Genomic DNA, 27,639 nt, shown 5'->3' with positions numbered 1-27,639 from the left:
TGGTCCAAACAATCATTTGACTAAAAACAGTATGAAAGAAACAAATTGTTCACTTTTCTAATCCATATTAGTAAGTTCATATTTATCACGTAAGTCATTTTCTTCTCCTGGCTCTGTATCTGCATGATGAATTTCAATAAAAACTACGTAGGTAACAGCTCCAAGTACTCCCCCCAGCATAGGTGCCACTATCGGGACCCACCACCAATTATTTCCAGCCCTGTAAGAAAAAGAAATAAAAAATCATTATTTGCTACTTGGGTCATAATTTGCTACTTAGGAATTATAAAACCAGTATATAACGGTTGCTCTCCCTTTTCTGGACATTTATATTCAGATATGCCAGAAAACTGCTGAGCATGGATGTCAGAGCACTGACTCTCTTAACTGTGTTGGTCCATGCAGGTGTTTTGATTTGATAACATGCTGTATTAATTGAATATGTGAGTCTCCAGCAAAAACCCAGCCACCTCAATTTCATGCATATTGAAAATGGAGAAGTAACATCAATTTTTCTCCCACAAATACAAAAGACAAATTCATCTGAGAGAGGAGCTTAACAGGAAGTTGGGGTGGGCATGAAACAATAGAAAAATTTTTATACCGTATGGATAATTACTCAGCATTCAGAAGGATATATTTATGCAGCAGTGAACTTCTGTTTAAGTCCCAGCACAAGAAAAGAATATTGGTACCTTCACAGTGCCCTATTAGTGATAATTTTATTCCTTTCTTCAAAAATGCCTTTTTTTTTTTTCCCTTTTGGGGAAAGATTTGGGGAAAGATTTGAAATTATGTAGATTTTGCCAGGAGGGTATAAAAATAGCCCCTGATAGTTTTCTACTAAATTTATAGATCTGTTGGTTTGTCAGTCAGGAAGGTCTGTTGGGCCCCTGCACTTCTAGAATATGTGTGGACCAGGTTTTATTCTGTCAAGTCTGCACTGGCTATTCGCATGTGTTCTCCTATGTGTGGCACATGAGGAAGGTGTTTCTGGGCAGGTTTCTCTCAGCTTGTTCCCTCACGTGACCTGGGCTTTGCTGGCTCCTGCTTGACCTCCAAATCCTGGCTCATGCTTGTGCAGCTGCTGCCAGCTGCGTTTTGCACATTCCCTGCCACAACGGGCAGCAAAAAGCCATTGCAGAGGGTGATGCCAGGGCTTCACTGAGATCTGGACAGGCTGAATGCTTCCCTCACTCTGTCCTCCTTCCCTGAACAGGAGCGAACACACTTCGGGACGAGCCAGGCAGCTTCGTCGCAGTCTGCTGCCTTCTCTTGCCCTTGGCTTGCGGCTCTGCTACCACGGAGCAGGAAAGGGCCTGGCGCTCTGGCCTTGTCACTGTCACATGTTTTTCCTGGCCCACCACTGATGCTCTTGGCTCTGCTCGCTACAAGAAGCAAAGGGATGGCAGCCCCTCTCTTTGGGTTAAACCACACACAGGGGCATTGCCAGGCACCCCGAGAACTCCAGAAACGTCCAGGAAAATTCAGCTCCAACTATAGCATGTAAAGTACGTGGGCTGGAAATGGGCCTGTTACAGAGTTTCAAATTCATTTCCCAACTAGTCAACAGCTGTGAAATGGTGAGATTACAGTATAATTGAGGCATTTGGAAATGCAGGCAGCGTGGGGAGCTGTGTGACCGCTTGGGAGGCGCGCAGAACGCCCCAGGGGCTACCTGGCTGCGCGGGCGCTCTGCCGGCAGGAGCACGGCGGCCCGGCCGGCCGGCGGCGCGGCCACGAGGTGTCAGCGTTACCACGCGGCGGCCGCCGTGAGGCGCCGGCCTCGCCGCAGGCCTCGCGCCAGCCCGAGGAGCGTGTGGTAACCAGGGCGGCTGCCGCGAGTCCCGCCGCGCGCTGCGGACACGCGCGGCTTTCTCACCGCCACGCTGATTTTCGTCTTGTCAGATCCCCATCCTGGTGTTTGTACCTGATGCTCTGGCTGTTCTCTCATTACAGCCAAAATTGTGTAAGACCAAATTTTCCTTAAATTTTCTTTAAGCATATTAAGATATTATTATTAAGAGAGACCTCTGGTTATCTCCATGGTTACAGCACAAAATATTAGAAACCTTTACATCTCAGAAGGCTGCAACTGTCTGTAATGATGGGGACCACCGCCTTCAGCAACACCTTCTCCCAGCTCCTCAAGAAGCAGTTTGTAGGAGCCAGCCTCAGCATGGACTAAAATATATCGTGTGCAGAACAGGGATATACAGTGGGTGCTAGAGAGACAACCCCTCTTTCAACTGTAATGGGTAAACAATTTTAAACAGGAGCCTTAGCCAAAATGAATCTCATTGCAGTGGCTCAGGAAATCACGCTCTAGTCTGTCTCTCCCTGGGCTAGATTCCCAGGGAAACTGCTCCTTCAGGTGTCCTTGAGCAACATGTAATAACGTCAGCATTGAGAAAACCACTGCTCAGTTCCCTCCCGGGCCTCGTGGTGACTCCATGGGCTAGTTGTAGAACTCCCCTCCAGCCAGCTGGCAGCTCCTGCCTGAGAACATGGTAAAATCAGATCTTGCAGGGCCTGCAAGCATGAAGAAGAGGTAGAGAAAGGGATTTGCTCCTCTGAACTGATTATTTCTGTGGTTAAAGCAGTTGCTTAGGATGAGTAAGTTAAAAAGTTTCATCCTTCTATACTAACCAGATCTTACATGTTTTGGGTGCACAGAGCAATACAGAGAGTATCCTGAAGTGAAGCTTTCCCAGTCCCTGCCAGGTATTGAGCAGAGCAGAATCACTGGGCAGCTCCCAGAGGTGCTTCCCGTCCTCACTCCAATGCTTGCTTAATGTCTTTTCTGTATTTCCTGCTCTGCCTGGCAGCACTGAGTTGCTGAGGAGGGTCCACGCTTAGGTCCCAATTCCTGCCCATGCCTTTTACTAGAAAGTTTAAGCAGTTGAAACCCCCAATGCTTATCTTCAATCTCCATGCACATTTAACTGCAGTCCGAGCTGCTTCTGAGCAAGGGCCAAGAGGTGCAACACTCAGCTGCAGCTGTGCAGCCTTTTCTCCTTGCCTGTAACTGATCCAAGGTTTCAGGCTGTCTAACAGAGCCGTCCCTGGGTCTGCACCATACAGTATCCTGCCATATCCATTCCTTTGAAGTTGGCTGTAGCTGTGGCACTGTGTATGAGGGCAGAGTGGAAGATTCCTTCTTCAGTTTATACATCCCCAAGTCTGCAGTGGCTTTATTCTGGTGATGGCCAGAGATCTCGTATCTTACTTTTTATGTTCTCACATTTAAGTGACTTAGTATGGGCTTTACAGTGGGTTTTTATTTCCCCTCTGTGTATAAATCCTGAAACTAAATTAGGAAGGGCCCATATTGGTATAGAAATAGAGTTTTCTTGTAATTTTTAAAGGGTAGATGAATATGACTGTCTTCTGAAAGGAATGGAAATGCCAGTTATTCTGTGGCTAGACCATGGTTATAGAGCCAGGCTTCCAAAGTTGTAGGGAACATTATAGCCAACTTTGTAATGTATGTGACATTAAAACATACAGCATTATAATTAATGCTGTAGCAAATGACTATGATTAAATGGGTGTGAGGGAGAAGAATCCTAAGTATGCGTTGTCGCACTGTGCACTGCAGTTTAAGCAGTAGTGTGGTTGAATGGCGTGGTGGTTGGAGCGGAGCAGCAGGAAAGGTTGGGAGATAACGGGCTAGGGGGTGGACCTCTCAACTGGGTCTCACTGAGATGGTGTTAGAGCCCTGGCTTCGTATATGGGCTACGGTCTGCCTTGGGGCCCATTTCTTCTGCTCTCTGTGCCTAGTTTCTTAGTTTGAACAAGAAACTTCTACTGTTTTCTTCTGCAAAAGCTCCTGCTTTGTGTAGATGGAAAGCATCCTAAATAAATACAGATTATTTGTGTTTAACAAAGTAGCTAAAATGAGATCTATTAACTGGAGCTGTCTAGCAGTCTATAGTACTTCTGGGGATTCCTACTTGTAAATAACTGGAAAAGCAATTTGTATAAAAATAAACCAGGAGATCTACCTCCTGATGACAGATTAGTGTTGCTTAGGTATCCCAAAGTGGTTCTTACACTGGATATGTGTAAGCTGTGGATGTGATGTGCAACTAATGAGCTGTGCATCAGGCCCGCCAAGAGAGCGTGTACGTGCGTACGTATGCACAGGGATTAGGAAGTGTGGTCTGAAATGTGAGAAAATGAAGGAGGCTTTCGCTCATTCCCTCAACTCTCTCCAGGCAGGAAGTCGGGCTTTAGATGGTTGTAGATTTCTGCAATAACTCAGCAGTAGTAATAGGCTGAATCAATCTGATGTGTCTGTGTTTTTTAGAGCACCCAATAAATATTCCCGCCTAACTACCTCACAATTTCTTTTATTTTTTTGAAACCTGCAGTATGAGAGAAGAAAACACTTCCATATTTTCAGTGACCTCTAAGAACCTCTAATATTTTGGGAAGGGTCTGCTTGAAACAATGATTGATACTAGAGATAATGTGTGTTTGATTTGCCCTAGGAGCAGGAAATCCTTTTTAAAGCCTGGTTCCTAGAGCACACCTGACTTAAAGTGCACAAATAGCTTTTCCTGGTATGTAAAGAATTACCTATATGCCTATATGTATATAAAGTATGAATTGGTACCATTTTGAATTAGGATCTAGCTTTCCTAGGAATCAATTCTAGCCAAGGGCATTTCACTTCATATCCAGGCTTACTTACGTGAATACTTCCATTCCCCATCCTGCCACAGCTGTGAAGAGCCTCGGGCCTAGATCCCTGGCTGGGTTCATGGCGCAGCCACTGTTCATTCCCAAGGAGCATGTAAGTACAATGATCAGGAGTCCTACTGCAATTGGCTCCAGGCCCTTTGGTACTGCTTTGTTTTTCGTGTCAAAAATAGCAAATATAGCCAGAAGAAGAACAGCTGTTGACATCACCTGGACAATGCAAAGAAAAGAATGTTGAATAAGTATGTGCAGATTCCTTCTAATAATGAAAAGAGGGGCCATGGCATCTCCATGAACTGTGGTGGCTTATGTTGGTATTTAGATTTATCCCACAGTTCAGAATAGCAAACTTTGTATCGCAGTATCTCTCTAGTTCACAGTAATGAGAAGTTCTGAGAAAAGGACAAGAAATCTTCAAGAAAAACACTGCAACACCCAGAGTCAAAGAGTGCAGGATTTCACTCCAGTTAACTCCAGAGTGGAGCTTTGTTTCCACACTTTTTCCCGACAGCTTAACAATTTCATTTGTTTGATATTCAATAGTTCTGCTATGACAATTCAAGCAGTTACATTGATATAAAGTTGTTTTATGTGACTAAACTTATTCTAATAGATTATCAGAATAAATATTCATAATCTTACCGAGGTAGCGCATATCACAAGGACAAGCAGTTAAGTCTATATGTGCAAAAACGATTAGCTTAAAAATCAGGAGTACCTAAACTAAGTTTGTATGTATAATTGTAATTTGACTTCTGTATATGTTTACAGAGTTGTTGAGGGAAATATTCTTGGAATGATTTTCTGATAGAAGTTTTTCTCTAATTCAAATGCTTTGCAAATGTTAACAATCTTATTAATAATTAACTAAGGAGAAAATTAGGGAAAAAATCAGCAGTGTCAAAACATTCAATTTCCACACTGATTTTAAAGAAACTGTATATGTGTATATGTATGTGTGTTTTGGTTTCTTTAAAATGACTTTTAAAAAACTGTATTATAATATACTTGTACAAAATGATCTTATGAAAGGCAAAGCCTTATGATTGATCTAAAACAAAATTCAGACCTGTTTTTCATTAAAAAAACAAAAATGCCTTTTTTAAGCCAAATTTCATGGTTTTCAAGTCCTTTGTGTAAGGAATTCTTGTGCTCCAAGAAGCCCTAGTTTTTCAGAGCTCACTTATGCACTATTTATTTCATATATGCCTGAAGAAGGCAGGTAACTGATTAGAAGTAAACAGGAGATATGAAAGTTCATTTTTCACTGTTGGATAAACACAAGTGCAGAATAAATAATGGAAATAAGATGGAGATTTTTTCAAGTTCTCTCAGTCACTGGAAAAATAACAAACATCACAACTTCATTTTCAAAGAGGAGGCTTATGATAGTGAAAAACTCAGTTGTGCAGTGTGTTAAACTGGCTGTTTAGGTACCATTTAAGGAATGATTGGTCCGCAAAATGGTCTAGGTCTTGATGTAAATGGTGTTACTCTGCTGAGTTAAGGGAGAAACATTGCTTTATGCTGGGAAAAGTCTGCCACACATTTAGAATTAAAAGTGTGTGGTTACTACAACAATTAACATGATGAATGTAGAGAGAACAACTTGAAATTGTCTTGCTTGCATAATATGATAAAAATGTAATCTCTGCATACAGCATTACATTTTCATTGCTATTATACATAGTGATACATGACCAAAGTGGTAAGATTCATCATAGTTGTTAAATATATATGTATTTTTGTAGCCTGGTTTTATAGTTTTCAGTATGTTTTATTTGTGCAATCTAGATAACAAGTGTACTTACCTGATCTGCAAATCCATTTATGAGGGTTAGATATGGAGCAGGGTACGTTGCAAAGATATGTGCTGTTGCATTAGGTCCTGTGACTTCAAGTTTTCCATTGCTGTAATCCATGAAGGCATCTGCGGAAGACAGCCATGGTCTGGTTGTGCTCTCTATAAACACCAGTTCTTCTGGGACTAGAATGTAGTTTATGGTGTGTGCACTCCCCATTCTCCCCTGAAAATTATTGTTTTATCTGGGAGTATAGTTAAGAGCTTCATGCTCTCCTGTCACATCTCTCTTGCTGTGCATTGAAGCACTTGTTCTATGTATTACACCTTCTAAATGGGGCTCCCCCCGTTCATTGGTCCAAAACCAGTGCAAAGAAGCGTTGTCTGATCTCGAAGGCATTTGCATTATTCTGTAAGAGGTGCTGTATTTGGCATGATGCCCTGAGAAATCCACAGCTTCCTTACTTCCTTATACTGTTGTAAAAAATCCCTGAATTCCCAGCCACGAGGAATTATTACTATTCCATTCGACAGTTATGCAATGACTTGTTCTTGGAGTGAGCTCTCCTGAGAAGGCTCCCCTTCTAAAGGAGTTTGAATTTTTTAACTCTGTGTCAGCTTTACACCCAGCTATTATGCCAGTCATCAAGATGGGAGGGGAGATACTACCCCCAATACTTGGGTTCTTTTTAGTATATCCAGAGGATATTATAAATAGTGTAATAGAATTCCCTCTCAGAACAATTTGCTACCTTGACAAGTCCTGAAATGTTAGAAATAGGAGGACTCTATGACCAAGCACTCGAGAATCTGCATGAACAGACAAGAAGAAATATTACACCTTTATTTCACTAGCAAATCCAGTGGTCAGGTGATTCATGCAAGTAAAGAATAGCTCTGTGTCTCCTTGGAAGTCATGGTTGGAAGGTTAACCTCTCCTGAAGGCAAGAGGTAGTGAAGAGGTTGTATTTTCCCCCAGTTTTTCTAGGCTCGTTTAAGGCTCAGACTCTTTTGTGCACAATGTCATATATTAGGTTGAGCTCCTATGTCTGACTGTCAGTGAGTTTTCAGTGGAGTACAGACATTTTGGAATTGCAAATAGTAGGAAGAAAAAGTACAGGAAAGTTTTGGGAATTAGTAAGAACAAGAGAATAGCAAAGTATTTGAGCAAAAATAAAGGATAAGAGAAAACATGATAAATGAAAATCCTGCAATACTGAATGACTGGAGGAAGTAATGGGAGATTAAGACAAGTTAATTGTGGTAAGTGAGGCTGTACTTCAAGCGTCTCTCTGTGCAAAGCCCCAGGGCACACACTACTTGGAGACCTTTGAGAGTGCTAGATGCCATAGCAGGTCATGGGCTTGAGGTACCCTTGTTGATGCATCTTTGACGCCTCAGCACTCACACATTTGTCTTTTCTCATCTTCATCTCATGTGTCCCAGATGGAAAGAGTGAAAAATGAAAGGAAGCCCCTCACAGCTCCCAGTGTGAGTTGCAATACAGCACCATCTTCGCACTGACTTCATCCTGGCTGTCCTAGTAGAACAGGATTCTGGTACAGTTCCAAGGGGGAAGGCCCTCTCTTTTCCAGTCCTAACCCTAACTCTAACCTTAACCCTAGCCGTAGCTGTTGCTGTGTGTGCAGCAGAAGACAGGAATTTTAGCTCCCACTGTGTGATAGGTTGCAGCCCTGTGCCAGCCCTAACTCACTCCAGCCTGGCAGGATTCTTGTAGAATTTCAGTTCAGAACACCTGACCTCTAACCCCAAGCCTGTGTTTCCTAACTGCTCACAACCATTTTTGACAGAGCAGAGTGAATCCAACCCCTAGCTCCCTGTGTGTGCGTTGATTGCTGCATGCTGACCACAGCGCTAACCCTAGCTGTCTAGCTCAAAATTCAGATGGAAACCCTGATCTCGAAACTCAGTTCCTAAACTCTAACCCCAACTCTAAGAAGCCATGGAAACAAACTAAGAATAGTTGCCACAGTTCCTAAAGGCTTTTTTTTTTCTCTTTAGTTTTGATTACTACTATATCAAGCAGCTAGTTTGTTTATAGTAGGCATTTTCATTCCAACTTTTTCTATGTGACCATGAATCCCAGCATGAATGTGAAGTGACAGAAGAGAGAAGCTTTGGATAATGTAGACTGGGGCAACAGAAGCAGAAGTTTGTAGTAAGTGACTGAAGGAACAGGTCCAGCTGAGTAGACTCATGAAATCTGGGAGACTTGTGTATGTGAAGTCTGATTTACTAAGTTTTTCTTCATTGTGACACACCGTATAACACAAACACGCCTCAGGCTTCAGGATTTTTTTTTTTTTTTTTTTTTTGCTTTTAATATGTGACCCCTCTGCCATTCTACCCGGAGTGCATTGCCTCTGAGAGCTGTCTCTATAGGGTGGTCTGCAGCTTAGTCAGGAGGGACTTGATCTCATATCCTGTAACCTGCAAGAGCTACGTTGGTGATACTTGCCCACAGGCACTTGGATCAGGTCTTTCTAATGTTTCTAATTTGCTTGGAAGATGAATAGCCCTATATCCTGGCTATTAAGTAATTTAAAATCCTTACTGAGAAATACATGATCTCAGAGTATCTAATTTCCCATGAATAATTTTTCTAAATTTCAGAACATTTCCTGGAGTATTAGTGTTTCAGAAAAGTTTTAGGATATTTGGAATGTTTGAACCTTTTCCCCCTCAAACTCTTTATGTTTCTTCCTTTCTTCTTTATGGCTTTAGGTTCACTTTTGCCATTAGCTATGAGTGAAGAGAGTCCTCTGCTTGCCTGGCATTTGTTGAAAAATTGGGGCCTTAGAGACTGCTTGACCTCTAGTTTGTCCTGTGAGCATGTCTAAGGTGTACTCACCGTAATAAATCCCAAAGACAGCCGCTGCTCCAACAAATGCTCCCAGGAATTGTGCTAATATGTAAATTGGTAATTTGGTCCATTTTAATCTTCCAGTCACGCACATGGCTAATGAAACTGCTGGGTTTATGTGACCACCTGAAAAATAAATCACAAAATAAGTCCTATGGATGACTCGGATACATGGGAATAGGTGAAGTATTTGTAAAAGTGTGGGCACTTTCTAGCATGAGACTGTGTGCATGGTTTCCTGGAGCTTATTTTGCAACTAAATGCTGAATGCAATTAAATTGAAACAAACTGGATTAAATATGAAATAAAAAACATGAGAAAGAAAATACCCACTAAGATCCATCTTCCCTTCTGGCATTTGAAGACTCTGCTATGTACCAGACTGCAGTCTTACAGATCGTAGGTCTATGGATAACTTTATTAGAAAAAGTGTAAAACTGATCTATCATTTGTGGTGGAAGAGTCCATCATTCTGCAAGAAGTCTCTCTCTTCAAGGGCTTTGGCTTTTGATTTGCTTTTCAGGGATGAGTGGGGCACCAGGATACTCCTTTATCTTAGCAAACCTGTATTAAGACTGAGGATTATTATTGACTTGAGTGAAAACTGGACTACCCTCAGGGAAAGATGTTTATATTCCTGCAATCTTCGGACTGCAGAAAAACTGAATTCTCATAAACATAAAATAGTGTTAGGGCTGCCCAGCTTCATGCTGATTGCTGGTGATCTATTCCCAGATGAAATCCAGGAGGCAGCAGTACATAGATCCTAATTACATTTTTTCATCAATTTCTTAGACCCTCCAGAAAAGTCCTTGATAAGGAAGCTGAAGAAGTAGCTGTAACTAATGTGAGACTTCTCTTTCCTGTGCCATTTCCTTCTTTCGTATTTTGGAGTTGTTACACTTAGATTCTGACAAGGAAGAGACTGAATAATTCCAGCACCACTGGAATTCATTTCATTATCAGGATTGAAAATGTATTTATTATTATGCCATGCGCTAGTGATTTGCCTCAGCATCTTTTATTAACATGGAAAACAGTGTTGAATGCTTTTGGAAAACTTATTCTTTTTTTTTTTTTTCTGCAAATATGTAGTCTCTCCCTAAGAAATACAGATTTCTTCCAAATTAATAGATGAAAGTACTCCACAGTGAAAATACAATAAACCTAAGTTTTGCAAGCACATAGCAGATCCATTGCTTCGTGTCCAAGTAAAGTCGTATTCCAGCCTGCATGGTTATTAGAAAAATGGATGGCCTTTGTATTTAATAACATAACTAAAGGAGGGTGACCTTTGTCTGTCAAAGGATAGTGATGGAGAAAGGGCCTCTATGTACAGTTTCAATGTTTGCCTACACTTCAGGTCACTGAGTCATCATCTTATGAAATCTAGGCACCTTTGATATATAATGAACTGACAAACACAGATAACAAGCTGGATAAAACCTCCTTTGTATCATTTCCAAAACACTGAGCTAGTAGCATCAGTTCTGAATTAATTTTGAATTCCTCTTGTGTTTCAAATTCTTCAGCACAGAGTAAATGGATGGATGGCACCTGATTCAACAGCCTTTCACAGGAATTTTGATAGATTGTTGTCTTTTTTCTTTGCTCTGGCTGAAATGAATCATTTTCCTTTCTTTCAACACCTGTTATAGTTTCCCACCTGTATGTAATGCTGGGTGATTATGATGGCCAAGACAAGTCATAATAATACTTGAAATGTCTGATTAACATTATATCTAGAAAGGGAAAGTATGGTTGAAGGCTCTCATCTTGATGTAGGGGAATTAATACATTCTTGCTTCTTGTGCCATTAGCACTGTTCTGATGAAAAATTTAAATTGGCAACTTTGGAAAATAGGTTGCCCATTCATTTGTAGTTACAGCAGTCAAAATTTAAGTTTCTCAGAAAGGTTAAGTTTGAAGAAGTGGTGGGAAATTACCTAGGCATTGAAGAAAATGAGATGGAGATAAAATGAGAAAGGGAAATTTCTTAGGTAAAAGAGCTCAAATTCACTCAGTGTCCAGCCTATATGTTTTATGCTGCTATGGATTTAGAATTTCATATGGAGCTGATGTAAAATATTTTAGCAGTATTTAGCAATGAGACTTTCGGATGCCGAAGAGCCATAGAATTTGCTAGCAGGACTATATAAGAAGTAGTATTCTAAAATGTCCACCAGTTATCAGATGCTGGATTGTCACTGAAATATCTGTTTCTCCTCTTTCACAGGAAAAATGCTCTGCATGCAGAATTCTTTGTTACGAGAATAGCAGAGGAAGCACAATCCTGCAACCTCTGCAGCCACTCTGCCCTGCTGGAATTGAACTATAAGCTTCTGGATAATAGAGGTGGATATCCCTTAAAGATGCAAATGTTTCCAGGTTATTTTTGTGATACTGCTTTAGAAGTTTTTAAATGCCTGTGTATAAACATGTATGCATATGTTGCAGTTAAAGGTTGCTCAGATAATAAGAATATACTGCCAAATTAAATTTGCATGCTATTAATGTCACTGGCAGTAACAGGACTGCTTCTTTCATAGCACCTTGGCATTTTCTAAAGTAAACTTAGAAATGTTCTTATCTACATTGTTTTTGTAAAAGAATTTGTACTCTTTGTAAAGGAAAAGAAAAATAGTTGCAGTAATTTCTGGTAGAGCAACTAATTAAGATGGGCCAGGTGTAGCTAGAGCCCAAGTGAACATTATGAACTCTTTTCATGAACGGTCTTTTTTTTTTCCTGTCTATAATCTGCTGCTTCTGAGAATAAGCAAACTGACTTACCTTTTAAATTAGGGGCAGGGAGCAGATCTGCTATTTTACTGTCTGTTGTAGGACATGGAGAGATGTGACTGTACTCTGTAAGCCTGAACTCTGCTAGTTAGACACATAGTTAGGTCTTTCTACCTTCTGTCTAGTTGGCGACTGCTGCATTCTGTAGGCTTCTCTGAGTCGTTTCCCTCGTGTGGTTCCTGTGCTGTCCAGGATCATTTCTGTTCACAGAAATGTTTAAGCCAGTGCCATGCAGAATTCTGGTTTACAAGAACTGATTATCATAAAGCACAGAGGTCTGCCAAGGGTTACATGCTGCAGCTCAGATCAGAATTTGGTGGAAGAATTTATTAAACACCAGAAAGAGAAGAAAACAAGAAGAACACAAAGAGTTTAGTAGAGAAACTCAGATACAGATACCACTGTAATGGTGCTTGCTGTTACTAGATAGATAATTGTTTATACCATGAAATGGAAGTAATTTAATAAGTTTTTTTCAAAACTGTGACAAAGAATTATTCAATTATGCAGGAAAAAAGGTCACTTACCAGAAACGCCCCCAGACACATACACTGCCATGGTGACGGCCACTGCAAATCCAACAGACACTGTCATGGGCCCACCATGGGCACCTCGGCTGAGGACAGCCTGCCCCACACACCCACATCCAAGCGCCTGTAGTTTAAAAGATACAAGTAAAATCATGAGCGTATATGTGAAATGTTATTGGTTAGTTTGTAACTCTTGTTGCTGTCCAGTTATAGCTGAAAATGTTAAGGGTTGAAAAAAATGCAATGATTAGAAACTACAGGCATATGTGCTATTAATGCATTTACTGCAGTAAACATTTGCTCTTCATTTCCCTTGCACTGTGATCAGGAAGAAAGTCTGCTAATGAGGATTGGAGTATTAATAATTATGTGGTAAATGGGAATCATACTCTAAACAGCAAGAAAGTGTTTATGACACTTTATTTTCTTGCTTTAGAAATTAGTGAAACATTTGCTGCTCATCTCTCCTTGTATTTGATGCACATGGTTCTTGTTTGCTCTCTCCCCAGAAAGCACTCTTCAGCTACAGTGCTGATACAGCTCAGAACATGGACCCTGCACAAGATCTCACAGCAACAAATCTGTGCATCTGAAAGTGCACAGGGAGTTAATACTGTGCGGTAAGTTACAAATTCCAGATTATTTTTATAGACAAGCAAAATATTATTTAAAAAGTCATGAAAGATGGATCAAAAAGGTTCTAATAACTCATAGTAAAACCCTGGAAAGAGAAAACTGTGGAGATTGTAGTATGTGTTACCATTATGCTGACTTGGTATTGTATATTGTTCTATCAAAATACAAACTGCTAGACCTTAATATCATTTATTTAAAATGGACACAACAAAGGAGAGAGAAAGTTGGAAATGCTGGAATGATTCTGAGCGATGTAGCAAGAATCAAGGCTTAGGGCAACAGAAGTGAAAATCTAAGAGGTTCTTTGGTCTGAGAGAGAAGACAAGACAGGACAAATCCTGGAGAAATCCGGCAAATAATGTTTGTAGCTTCATAGTTCAAACGGATTAAAAAATAAGTGGTTACTTATGCTCCTAAGGAATTTGTTTTCCCTTTGCTGTCCTCAGCTGGCTTTCTGCCAGTGCCAAGAGCAGGGCATGTTCCGGGGAGAAGAGCCGCTTTGGCGGTGGAGCATGACTGAAGGTCCAGCTCGGACTAGCCTAGTGCTGTTCTGCAGTGTGCTGATAGTCAAGGAGTTTCAGGCTGCTTTAGTGGCTCTGCAGCTTGAAGAATTAAGTGGGAATATCTGAACAGTTCACATTGGAGTATTCTCAGCAGATTTAAAGTAACTTCCTTTTGTTACTCGTTCTCTTCATAATGATGTTCAGCAAAGCATTTAAATGTGTGCTTAAGATCACCTTTATTCAGCTTTAAATCTTGTGCTTAGCTTCAAGCATGTCCTATTGAAGTCAGTAGGAAAGATTTTCAAAGGCAAAAAGGGCCTTTAGTTTAAGATAGGCTAGCTGGTCCACTGCTGCTGAAAATAAATTCGCGTCTTTGAAAATCGCTTTAAATCTCTGCCTAAGCATTGTTGAATAAGGACCCAGCACCCTACCAAAAGTTCCAAATAATAACTGTAGTGTGATTTATATTTTTATTTATTTTTCTTCCTTACAAGTATAACATGATCTCAATCCAACAATCTGCGATGTGACTGAGTTTATCTTGAGCAACTTTTGTTTCTTTGATTTTAATATGGATATTTTCTCTCCTCCTCTTCATGGTGCATGGCAATCTGATTTTTCTTCTTTTCATAAAATCATTCCATCTTAACCAATGCAGTTGCTTTTATTAAGCTCTTCACTTCAGTATTTTTCCATTACTGTGTGTCACCAATGACTGTATTGTAGATACGTTTGCTTATTTGAATACTTATATGTAGTTCTTTGTGAAATACTTATTTTCAGTTGCAAAGCAGTTCCGTTCAGAGACTGTGCAATGTAACAGGAAAACTTCTGCCTTAGAAATGGACTGTTACCCAAAAAGGTTTGATGACAAGTAAATCCTACTAGAATAGGTTAAATTTAAACAGGCAAAATCACACGTTTGATTCCATTATTTCTCCAAGAGTTTTAAGTAATATAGAAGTGTGATAGAAAAACTCTCAGCAAAATCACAGTCTTAACCAGTTTGGCAATGCAGACAAAGTTTCTGGTGTAAAAGTACCCTGAGACTCTGTGTCATAGACCCAGGTGCAGTTCTTGCCTTGCGGACATAACCATGCAAGCAAGCAAAACATCGTATGGTGCCAAAGTATTACAGATGTCAGGATACATTACAGGTAGAGTTGTGTAAGGTGTAGTTTAGTGGACTGCATAATTGGAAGCTACAAGACAGATATTCCAAGCAGCAGTCAGCTACAGTGCATTGGATGACATATATATCTATGCTGTGCACTTTCTCGTTTCTGTTAGTATGACATACCTAATGATTAGAATGCTAAGCACAAATGTGCATACAGATATTATAAAAACATAACAAAATACATTTTAATTGTTCACAGATGCAGTTAGTTGTTTTTTAAACTTCACATAGAACAATTCTACTCATCATATATTTATATGTTAACTCATGGGAAGAATGGGTATCCTGTTTTTTTTTTTATAAAGTTTATAAAGCACAAGGCTAGAGGAGATGGAAGTAGTGTGCTCTAATCTTCACTTTCCTAACTCCTCAACGTTGGTAGTCCTGAAATTGCATGAGGCAAGATGTAGTGAAAAGCAAGGCCCAGGCATGGAGCCGGCTCAGCAGGCTGGTCTGGGGCGCTGCGTGCCCTGGCACAAGTGCAGTCTGCATTCACAGTTTGTATGTAGGCGTGGAGTTAGACTTGCCAGTGTGCGCATGTGTTCTAAAATGGCATGGACAGAATTTTGCAGATTGAAAAAAAAATGCTATTCTTTTGAATATATTACACTTTTCCTTAAGGATGGTGAAAAAAAGGAGAACAGGGCCAGGGAAGATGGGTATAGAAGAGGATAAGGGACAGCAACCTCATAAAAATTCATGGGAAGTGGAAAATAATTGCCAGAGGGGAGCTATAGCCTTCCTTCCCTGATGACTGCACCTAAGGAATATCATACAGTTACAGCTATGTAGTTCTCTTGCATTACAGCTGCCAGTCACAAAGAAATAGGCAATTCCAGGAGCTCTGCTCTGTGCTAACCAGTCTTAGAAGCTGAGTCTGCACGCAGGCAGCACGCAGGCCGGCTTGCAGCGGCTGCTGCCTTGGTGGATATTGCTGAACGAGCGCCCGCTCAGGCAGTGACTGAGCCCCGGGAATCACGGGCACAGTCTGTGCGTGCCCGATCGCTGGGGAGGGGACTGCCAACTAAGCCTGCAAGTTTGGACCATGCCACGGTGATATTTTCTCCACCTAATTTCTATTTAAGAAAGAGATTTTTTTTTTCTCATACATATTGAAGTTACCTCAACATAACTGGAAATACTCTCTAATCATGGAATTACATGAACAGCAGTTTAAAACTTGTGAATCTCTGTTTGGCTGAGTTAAAACCAACTACATAATTAAGCAGTATCTAAATACTCTAAGTTTCTAGTCCAGGAGGATCACACAGATTTGATAGGAGTTTAATTTAGGGTAAAATATAGTCAAATATCCTTATTTTATGTTTCCAGGTTTTCATCGTCTTAATAATTGTCTGTAACCTGATATGCTTAAATCTATAGAAGTAGCTTCAGTGATGACTTTTTGTTCACAAAGTAATAAAATTATTGTCATAAATAACATGTAGTTTGTCTGGGGATAGAATAGCTGTCTGCACATTCTCTACCAGAAAAACTTGCTTCATGGACATTAGAGCCTTTTCTTTGTCTTCGGTAATAAGGCTAATGCTAGGAAAGGGAAACAAGTGGCCTCCTGTGAGCATAATGTGCTCATAATTCCTTGACAGGTTGCAGAACTAACTTTCTGTTGCTCTCGTCAGAGAGACTAAAGATTTCTGTGCCTCCATCTGTGCTCTTTTCAGGATTTTTGTCAATTTGTGTAATAGCATTCTTCAGTATAAATAGGATTTCCTGCAAGATCCAAATCTAGCATTTTAGAGAATCTGTTTCTCTACATAACCTTTAAAGCCTTGGGAGTCTTGACACACATGGCTTATATAAAAAAGGCCTCTGCGTATCAAACAGATTTAGTGGCAGTGTGTGTTCATAGCCATCCCTTCTTACTGCAACGCCAAATTTCCTGCTTTTTAGCGATGTGGAGACAATGAGGAGTGTTTTGGTACATCTTGTACATCACCAGCTGCCAAGCGACATGTCCCCAAGGGCAGAGGATTGCTCTGTGGTCACTGAGCTGATGATGCTCTGCTGGAGGAAAGTAATTAAGCATGAAATATTTTTTGGATTAGAATCCAGAGACAGAAGTTACAAAAAAAAAACCCATATTTTAATTGCAAACTGAACAGTTTTAATCCAGAAACATTAGAAAAACAGGTTCAGGATTCTATTTCAGTGTTTTTTCAGGGCAGAGCCAGGGTCGCTTGTGCAAATCCCCGAGGCCGCTGCGCTTGGCAGCGTTGTGCCAGGCAGCCCTCATCGGGGGAGAGGGCAGCCCCAGCGCTTTCCTCGCGCGCTGCCAGCCGCGGCCGCCGCCGCCTCGCACAGACTGTCCTGCGGCCGGCCGCCTGCCCCACTACACTTGCTTAGTGTGAGAGTCCTGCTGGCCCGAAGTCACCTCTTCTTGCAGGGCACACGCAGAAGGGTGTCGCAGGGACACCTGCAGCGTGACGGAGACTCGGCTGTGCCACCACTGAGGGGAACCAGGGGGCTTTCCAAGCAACAGCCAGGCTCAGCGCTGCCGGCTCAGCCCTTGCACGCAGCGATGCTGTAGGAGAGCCAAAGGCCTTCGGGCCTGGGGGAAGTAGTTGCATTTGCCCTTCACTGCAGTGGAGTATCTCCAAGCAAAATTGCCTATGAAAACTTAGAGAGTTTTCTGTGTTTCTCTTCATTTTTGTGGTTTTGTTTTTTGTGTTTTCCCCCCTCTCCCCTATTAACATTTCCAAATACGGTCAATTTGGGTGTTGCTTATAAAAGTTTTCAGATAAAATGCTGATGCCTAAATTGATGGTATCCTTCTAGAAGTATATAATTCGGGGTGTATTTCAGAACACACTTTCATTTCTAATCCCATTATTAGCAGCTCTGCTTAGGAATTTATTCATCGCATTTTATATTAAGGTGTTATACAATGGATTAGAAACTCTTTACATGGAGAATTACATTTTTGCTTTGTCTGTGTATTATCTGAAGCCATGCTCCAGCCCAGGCTTGGTAAGCATTCCTCTAGCAGGGATAATAACATAAACAGCCACAGTAAGAGCCGCCCAGGTTAGATCTACTAGAGTTCAGGGCATGAGCTCTGCAAGGATCCCAGTCACAGAAATCTCCTATCTTCCAGCAAAGAGCAATCTTCATCTAATGTGCTGTTCTCATATTTGTCATCTCTAGTCAAATCAGAGAGTATTTACAATTTTTCAAGTGAAATTAAAAGTACAGTCTAGCAGTCAAATAATTTTTAAATACAACCACATGGCTCTTATTTCATCATTAATTACATATTGAGGGTTGGGTAGGGGTCTGTACATTACAATTTAATCAAAGTTGGAATAATAAAAAATTGCTATATCCGTTCTCTTGAGGATCCCCTGGGACTCAAACAATATCCTCCTGGGTTCAAATGGATTTCCCTTTGTTTTTTTTCAGATTTACTATCTAATAAAATAAGGGTTTGGGATAATAACTTGTCATTTAGGTAATTAAATAGTATAGACATAACTCTCAAATGATTGCCATTCTGAAACTGTTTTTTTTAACGACACGGAAAAAAACTGTTTTTTTTAATACTTGGAGACATGAATGTAAATTCAATAAGGCTTTGGATGAAATGTGCATATTAAGGTTCTAAAACACATAAAGATGTGGTTCAGATTGCTCTGTGGGAAAAATACAGTGAAAATATTAAGGCAAAGACCATGTGGTGTTACATAAACTGATGTTTTAAAATTTTTCTTTGCTTTTGCTCATGCAAAAGGAGACAAAAGCTCAAAGTCACCTAGCGAGAGTGCAAAGGCCTGCATTCTCTCATATTTTATTATGATTAGTATAACACAATTCTTCATCCTGAAATTCTAAAATGCTTTTCTGTCCTATCTAGGACTGCTGGCTTGAGTAAATTTCTTAGTGATATTTGTCTTTATTTTATTACTGAGTTTTAGAAATTCAGGAGAGAAAAGAAATGAAGCATTTCAGATAAAGATACAAACTTTCAAAAGTGAAACTTGGCCCTTTAGAAAGGGCCAAGGAACCAATGACTAGGCCTGGGAAGCAAAATTTACCTGGTACTTTCTTGAGAAGAGAGAGAGTATATTCAGGTGCTGTTCCCCTCATTTATTTTTGAGGTGAGATGTGCTTCTTCCCTTTGCTTTCTGCACAACTGAAAAGATTAATATTTTTCTAAACTCTTAAAGTCTGTTGAGTCTCTGTAATGGTCTTGGGGAGTCATACCATTCAGAGCTAGTGTAGGAGTAGGCATCGCTGTTTCTGAGAGCTTTTCTATTTTCCCTTAGGAATATAAAGATAAGTGTGTCTTTCCTCTCCTTTGGGTGAAAGAGTGGAGTTATTGCATCTTTGCCTTTTATCATGTTGAGAGTGCAGAATCCTTGAGCAGTAGAACATAGCTTCACGATGTTCCCTTTATAAGCTGGTTTGATTGAAAAATAAGTTATGTTTTAGCTCAAAAACTTTGCTATTTTTTGCAAGTTTAGGAATCAATTAGGAGTAGCTGAGTCAACTTTGCCACTACACTAGACCGTGGACAGGAGAGCTCACTAGAATTCCCTTTTATGCTGTGTAGTTCATCATCTTGAACTGTTCAGATCACAGAGATATAAACTTACTGTATGGCATGAAGTTCAGTTATTATCTTTTGTTCTGCACTGCACTGTTTATGATGGTTTCAAACAGTTATGTGTTTTATTACTATTTTTTAATTTGGCCAACCTTCTGAAAGTCCAGCCTGTAAATTTGTAAAACTTAAACTCATATTTTGCACTCACAGTTGAATCTTGTAGGGATGCAAGCCTTCTGTGAGAGTAAGGGAGATTGCCTATACTACAGTTCTACAGATGCAAACCTTCTGGAAAAAAAGAAAAGCCTTTACAAAAGTCATCTTGAAAAATTAAGTTCAGCTTACTTGCTGGAACCCCTTGAGTAAACTGTAAGAGCTGTGTTGAGCTGATGTTGCAAAGATGAAGATAACTCTTTTTTAAGATCATCTCGTACAGAACATTTCAGTCATCTAAATGTTTAAAATCTCATATACTGGAAAAAAAACAATAACCACAATTTTTGCACTTTGGCTTGTATTGAGAAGAGAGAAAAAAAAATCCAGTGATTTTTCAGAATTATTCGCAGTAGTAAACATTTCAGGGTAAGAGCATTATGCAGCCTTCCTTTCCCTTCTTTCACACTGCCAACTAGTCAGCTGAATTAGAAAGAGAGAATTCAGTGAGATATAAGTGTTGTCTGGAACAAAACATTAATAGATTTTGGTAATGGTAATACTATGGAAAGAATAGCAGTGTGTAAGATCACCCTTTTCACACAGCACAGCTGAGGATCTTTGTTACCACTTTGACTTTGTTTGCAATGCTGATTTAAATACAGTTGGAAAAGAGAAAAAAGAGGAAAAGCTTGATCCGTGCACGTTATCAACAGAATCATTAGCAGAACTGCAATTGTTCAAAATACTAGAACTGGTGTATTTGCAGAAACAAGAAACATTGAGTTTGCGATGACAGTGAAAATAGCATCTTACTCTCACAAATTGAGCAATTTTGTTCAATTGCAAGATTAGATTCTTTGTCATAGAACAGATAGTCATGAGTGACTTGCTATTTATTGTTTGTGTTATAGCACTACTGCAGAAACCCTAATGTATGGAAGGCTGTGACATGGGAGCCAATTTTCAAAGTGTAACTGTTCACGGTAGCCACTGCTGGGGCCCGTGATATTTGTAGCTTTATATAATATTTTAAAAGGTGTAAATGGAATATCAAAATGTCAGTCATAAATATATTTTAATAACCGTTTTATGTAGTTTTGACAAACTTAACTGTCTAACAGCCAATTACACAAGACACTCCACAAAAGTCAGCAGCTAATGGCAAACCAGGTAGCTGTTAGAGGCTGCATCTGTCTGTTTTTATGTCTTAAACAAAAGTTGCTGTGAGTAATTTTATCTAATAAAGAGTCTCCCTTTCACATAGTCAATATTTAGAATAGAAAAATTTAAGTCTTCTTTATTTTAAATTTTCTAAGTAGTAATTTTTTATTAATAGCGGAATGCTTTTCTTATTTAAGAAGTAAATGATCAAAACCTGCATCTGCTTTTATGCCGTACAACGATGATTCCAATGCATGTTTGGGATAATGGATATATGTTACTCTACATATTGTAACTAATGTGCACTGGAATCTAGGGCCACAGAAAAACAATATATGGAAAAGTGTCTTAAATTGTAATCTTCCCCATGACCAAGCAAATCCATGGCATGTCAAAGTTTTTCAGGCAGTAAAAAAATCTCTTCAAAACAGGAGTGATAACTTCCATAATGAAGTGGTAAAAACAAGACAGAAAGATTTTGATGAGCAAAAGCTCAACAGCATTCCTCCTCACCAGTCAGAGTGTTCGCAGTGTGGGATGTCATGCACGCAACTTATGCACGTGTCCTTTGCTGACTGCAGTATCTATGCATGCAAAAGTACACAACAATTTGCTTCACTGCAAATGGTACAAGAGGTTCGCTATCTCCAGTTGAAGACTAAGCTTTGGGATAGGAAAGGTGGCCTCCTCATTGCTAGCTGGCTTTTGTGAACCTGTTTTATTTGGGTGGGACTGTTTATATTGGAAAGAGAGGAAAATAGGAGATACTGGCTCCTGTATGGCTCCTTTCTGGGAAATGATGTTTAGTAAGATGCTCTTGAGAGTGAAAATAAAATACAAACTATATTATGTGATTGGTAGCTGGTAAAGGAAGCCACATGGCCCATTTGGCTTCTCCTTTTGGAACTGTTCCAATTCAGATATACTAAATAGTGTAAGCCAGAGCAAATCCCATTTTGTAGGAGAGCAATGCAGCCAAGTTCCAAAGGGGAAATATGGAGAGCAGCATGATTAGAAGCAGAGAGGCAGTTGGATGGGTGAGCTGCAGACAGACTCACTGAAAAATCACACAAACCATCTGTGTATGTACCAGCTTGCCTTCTTGGCCCTTTTGTGCTGATACGCAGGGGTTGTGTGCCCCGCTAGCTCCTGAGAGCCCTAGGTACAATCCAGGAGTCGTGCCCGAGGTCGGGAGGCCCTTTCTCACTAGAGCCCCAAAAGGCCAAGGTTGGTTCAGGGGCTGGGGGACGGTTTGTGCGCTGGTGTCTCAGCCCGCCCAGCTATGAACCTCAGTGCCTGCTGCACAGCTGTAGGATGGAGCACTGGGCCCACAAGTTGGTTCTAAACACTCCATGTAAAAATTACATTGCTCTGCCCTCCTTTCAAAGAAAATAATATCTCCTTCTTCAACTGTTTGTTGAAAACTTTATAGGTGTATTTCTTTTGTAGATGCTTATTCTAAATAACAAATAGCACAAAGAAACTTCGAAGGCTGGGTGTTCATCATGTGACAGCACCAAGGCAAATGCAAAAGATAGTGGCAGGAGTTTACAAATGATATACATTATCCAGCATCACTCATACTCCTCATTGTCCATGCTGCAAATAGAAGTTGCATTAAAAAGGTATCAGTGCAAGTTTGTTTTATAGACATCACGCGAGAGGTTAAGTGTTATATTTTCTAAGCTTAATGAAACTTTGTAAAGTGAATATCATATAGTTGAAGACAGTAATCAAAGGCTCAAGGTAACCAAAACCACATGCAATTTGCATTTGGTAATAGACAGGAATTCGTGGGTTTTCTTGTCCTAGAACGCAATTAGAGAAGCTGTGCTGTGCCTTGTAGAACAACTCATGGCCTGTTACTGAAAAAAATAACTGCTCTCCTGGGATAATGGGTCTAAGAGTAGCCCAAACACCAGCCGCCTCAGTTTTCCCCACACAGGCAGTGGCAGCAGCTCTTCTGTTCACCATGGGGCCCACCTGTAGAGCCCAGCACGTGTAGGTTCCTGCAGGTTAGCGCTGCCCACTGAATGCTGAAAGAGCCTGCAAGCAGGTGCTTTGAGAGGCAGGGAGAGTGATGCTGTGTCAGCACAACCAAGTAACGCAGGGCGGGAGAAGGGGAAGCAGCCGGGTGTGAGCGCCTAAATACAGCTGGTGGGAGATTTCTTAGGAGTACCTCTAATCTGATCTAGCAGATTGACTATCCTGGTCAGCTCATTGGGTGTGCTCTGTTGCTCACCTGCTTCTTTAGTTTCAGTTGAAAATAATTAAGTTTGCAAGCCCTGAGACCACACCGCAAGACAAGACGCAACATTAAGTAGGTTTGACCAGGAGATGCAATCTAACTGCAACTGTTTCAAAATTGGTGAAGCTCAGAAGCCACAAATCAGTCCCTGGGAAATAAACAGGTTCAACTCTGCCCTACTCCTGGTGCAGGTGCTGGCCACAGGCAGCAAAGCCCCTGGCAGAGGCATGAAACGGTTTCCAGAGGTGATGGAATCAGCTGTGCCGAAGCCCCGCGCCCTGGCCTTGTAACAGGATTAAGACACAGCGGCAGGATGGGGTAAGAAGGCTGTCACTCCTGCCTTCATGGTGCCTCTTTATCAAGGGTTGCTGCCTTCAGGCTTACAAAGGGGGCCTTTTCATTAGTTTCAATTTAAGAGTTTAATATTTATCTGTTTTTAGAGAGAAACTACTAAATAGCTGAAAGACCATAAAAGCAGAAGCAATAAATATCAGCAGTAACTAACTTTGAACTACAACTAACTTGCAAAGTCTAAATGTAAATTGAGATACTCAAACAGTTGAAAGGCTTCAGATTAATCTACATATGACTCTTTTCAGCTTTCAGTCAGATTATGAACCACAATTTTGTAGCTTCATTTTCTGCTATATTGTACAAGAGAATTACAAAAAAATGAATGCAGGGTTTGCATTTCCTTCTAGTCTTGTGCAGCAGAACACTAAATAATAGCATTTGCTGGTCTAGTCTGCACTTTAATACGTTTTCTTCACTTGCTTAATTGTATTAATGGAAAGAGGAGGAGGATTTTGTGGCTAGGACAGAGGACGGGAAGTCAGGTGATTTGTGTTATATTCAGCATTATGCCACAGGCTTCCTGTGCAGCCTGCCATAATCAGGTTTGCTAATATATAAAATGAAGGTAATGACATTTCCCCTTCTTGCCAGGGTGTTGTGACACTTAATTCATTAATGTTTGTAAAGTGCTTTGTGCTCCTTGCTTCTAAATGTGCTCCTTACTGTAATGTCTTATGGATGGTATTAAAGCAGAGAATGATGTTACTTTAGTGCCTGTGCTAAAAGTTGGCAGAAGTGTAATAAAGGCCATTATTTTCATGTATTTTATGAGCTACTGGAATCTTTTAGATGACTTACTTGAAATTTAGCTAATATAGTTAGAGTTATAAAATATACTATGTCAGTTCTGTGCCTAATTTTTGTGTGTGTGTGTGTGTGTCCTTTCGCTATGATGAAATATTTAGCAATAAGCAAGACTATCTTGCTCAGGCTCAGAAGGGGAAGAAAGAGTTTGGCAGAGATACTTCGTTATAGAGCCAGCTGTCTACCCTGGTAAATCCCCAAGCACTTCTGTGTCCCAAGGCAAAATGTACTGACAACTTGAGTAAGAAATTAAGTCAAAAATATTTTTGGATAGGAAAGTGAGGGATCATAGTACTTATCTAAATTGCAGCAAACTACAGGACTCAGCAAGTATATAATTCAATATAGCTAAAAACAACAAAAACCTTAAATTTTAAAATCCCTGAAGATTCAGCAATGAAACTCAGAGTAAATTCACTACTAATCACCAGTAAATTAACTATTAGTCACATGGTTAAATCTCTATGTAGCACAGGAAAAAAGCGAAAGTTTACTCTCTTAAATGTGATGAACAGAATATTGTTTAGAGCAAATGAAGTTGTGCGTAGAAATGAAAGAAGAATAAAATGCTGAATTCTTAAAATTAAAAGCAAGAATGTTATTAGTATTCACTGTACACAAGTGGATTTTTTAGAATGTGGTAATTCACCAAAATTCTACTCTATAAAATCCCGTTTTATCACACAATTGTAATTTACATACCTCTGTTTTTAATAGCCAGTGAAATTACATGAGGTGAAAAAAAGAATTACAGACTTACCATAAATAGAAGCAATTCATTCAAGGCTGTGCAGTGTTTGTCAGAGAGAAACCACGCTGCTGATACAGCATAAGTAAAAGCATACACGTCCCCTTACAAGCCCTGTCCAACAGTAAGTTAGTAAGAAGGAAGGAAAGCAGCTGACACTTACTATCAATATAAAAGTTCCCAGGAATTCTGAGAGGGCTTCTTTAGCAAAGCTGTTCTTCAAGGCAAATCTCTCCTTTAAACTCCTCTTGTTTTTCCGGCTCATTTTTGCTTCCTCTATTGCTCTGCAGCCCTAGTTACAAATACACACAAAATTTGCTCTGTAATCGTCCCTGCTTCAGCTGAACTTTGACACTTTTACTTATACATTGAAATATGAGATTTCATCCCGTAGAGCCAGTGAAATCATCTGACTGCAGGCATTGACAGAACCAACTCAACGTGCCCTAACAATTCATCATGAGTTTCCGTCCTGTGCCTGCTCTGAGTGTGCTTCTATTTATACTGGCTAGATAACACCAGTAAGTTTGCAATCAGAACTTTTCTTTTTTCCTGCAGGATAGATTAATTATTACCTTTCAAGCTGCGTTTTTTTTTTTTTCCTGGAAAAAAGTGGTTAAGATGTTATTCCTATCACCCCGATGAAAAAAGACAAGAAGTGATACTACAAAATAAGGAACAAAAATGTGGAACAAAATTTTGCTCTGACCTAATTGGATTTAAGGCACACTACTATTGGCTGTCTGAAAACTTTTTAAGGGGAGGTTGCAAAAGAGTGAATGCTTGTGAGGACACTGTGCTCCAGCCCTGCAAACAAAAGCTCCTGTCCTGTCGGTTCGGAGGGATTTCAGTAGCTAATGAGGAATCTCACTTTGGAAGGGTGCTGAATTTGTATATTCGCACACAATGCTCTTTTGGGACTAAATGCCTTGCTCTCTAGTGACCCTGTTTGCAAAAGAGCAACGAGGCAGAATGAATTAGGAACATTTAATGAAATCTGCTCCGGTCCAGTGGCTGCCTGTAGCGCAGCATAGGCAAATGAGGCACCGAGAATACGTCGTTGGTGCGTTCAGCTTTAAAGCACATAGGTGCTGCAAGATGAAACGTTATAGTGCTGTTTTCCACAGTTTTGCTGAAAACTGATCATGCTGAGTATCTCCATACCTTGGCCTCCTGGAGAAAAATACTACACTCTTAATCTCTTAAGCATCTTGAATGCTTTTTATCAGGTGTGATACTGATTTGATTAGCGTGTTGTCTGATTCATTTACAAATATTTTCTTTACTTGACTTGACAGTAAAACCTAGTTGGCCCAGTTCTGGGAGGTTATTTTGTCATGTGTTGTAGATGCTCAGTGATTTGGTTTGTATCTGTCCTAAACCTTATTATCTTGATGGTAAATAAAGCTAGGTGCCAGTTTTGAATTTGGTCAGCGTACGGGCCTGCTTCCCTGTCAGTGCTCGTACTTCGCCCAGGCTAGGGCTCGATGCAGGGGTAGCCTCTTACCACCTGCAATTTCATTCCTTGGACATCCAATTTCAGCCCTTAGCCCCTTCTCTGTGTTCTTTTGCTCCACCAGTCCATTTGAACACCCCTCCTGTGTGCCAGCTGCCCCGTGACAGCCCTGCAGGAGCTGGGGAGCAGCTGGGCACCAGCAGCTACAGAGGGTCCTTCGCGGGGATGCCAGCCCAGCGCGTGCACAGGGACAGCCGGGAGCAGCCTCTGGAAATAGCCTGTGTATTGCAGTTTAGCCTACACACTGCAAAACAAAGATATTATTCAGGACCTTAATTATCACAGCATGTTAACGTATATGTTTATTATATCTTTGAGAGAAGAAGTTTTTCAAAATGATGTGTACGGTAGGACTGAAGAAGAGTCCCAAGAAGGCCATTCATTACAGCAAGAATGAGATAAACCACTTCCTCTCTTCCAGGAAAATGGGAAATAAATAAATACATTTATGAAAACAATTTTTAGTTCTCTCTGCATAGCAGCTCTTATGCAGATGTAGGCCTTCCTTAGAAAGGACTGCGCCAGGGCTTCTCTGTTTCGTCTCAAACAGGTGTGAAAGTTTTATCTTCATTTCTGAACTAACAATAGTGCAATAAAATGTCAGCGAGACAGTCAGAACTGTCTATTCATTTGTCCAGATCATGTTGTCTTCCCCTTAATATTTTACTGTTTTTCAAGGTGGACTACCAGCTTCCTGATGCAAATATATGCATTCTACATTTGCTTTCTTTGGGTTTCCTTTAACGCTCCATAGAACTCGTATAGGTTAATTCTGTTAAAACTTAAGAACTCTGATGCTAAGTTAGATTGAAGCTCCTTCATGTGACTCCACAACCAGATTCCAGCAGAGGATGGTAGTGGATGCTCCTGGCAAACAGGGACATGAGAAGGCACACAGGGAATGGCTGTTCTCTTGTATAACCTCCCTGCTTTTGGCAACTGGTGGATTATAGTCAATGCTGCACTTTGAAAAAGGGGGCAGCAGAAAAATTGAATTCAGTAGATCCTTTCATTGCATTCAGAAAGAGTTTTTAAAGAAATTTCCCAA

The 27,639-nt window shown here is 40.4% G+C and overlaps 1 protein-coding gene across 2 annotated transcripts; it reads right to left on the bottom strand.

Moving 5' to 3' along the window:
• AQP9 (aquaporin 9) lies at positions 1-25,759 on the bottom strand. Of its 2 annotated transcripts, XM_088519702.1 has the most exons (7): positions 25,651-25,759; positions 25,239-25,367; positions 12,719-12,845; positions 9,381-9,518; positions 6,519-6,637; positions 4,700-4,917; positions 1-220 (listed from the first exon to the last, which is right to left on the bottom strand). In XM_088519702.1, the coding sequence occupies exons 2-7, from the start codon at positions 25,338-25,340 to the stop codon at positions 58-60; spliced, it is 867 nt and encodes a 288-aa protein (XP_088375828.1). In that variant the 5' UTR covers positions 25,341-25,367; positions 25,651-25,759; the 3' UTR covers positions 1-57. The 2 variants fall into 2 exon arrangements, with proteins under 2 accessions (XP_088375828.1, XP_010212632.2); XM_010214330.2 differs by lacking the exon at positions 25,651-25,759 and having other exon boundaries at positions 25,239-25,556.
• Between the last annotated feature and the right edge of the window lie 1,880 nt (positions 25,760-27,639).

The sequence above is a fragment of the Tinamus guttatus genome, unplaced genomic scaffold (assembly GCF_059628265.1).
Source record: "Tinamus guttatus ecotype Peru unplaced genomic scaffold, ASM5962826v1 Tinamus_guttatus_pri_ptg000004l, whole genome shotgun sequence".
NCBI classification, from domain to species: domain Eukaryota; kingdom Metazoa; phylum Chordata; class Aves; order Tinamiformes; family Tinamidae; genus Tinamus; species Tinamus guttatus.
The sequence above is the reverse complement of the archived record's forward strand: the minus strand, read 5'-3'. Positions and strand labels throughout refer to the sequence as shown.

Bases quoted from the DNA above. Each gene is read 5' to 3' on its own strand.
- AQP9 (XM_088519702.1), bottom strand. From the start codon at position 25,340: ATGAGCCGGAAAAACAAGAGGAGTTTAAAGGAGAGATTTGCCTTGAAG. The intron at 12,846-25,238 runs GTAAGTGTCAGC...TTTAAACTACAG, and splicing joins TGGGAACTTTTATATTGATA to GCGCTTGGATGTGGGTGTGT. The intron at 6,638-9,380 runs GTGAGTACACCT...TGTCTTCCGCAG, and splicing joins TGTCTTTGGGATTTATTACG to ATGCCTTCATGGATTACAGC.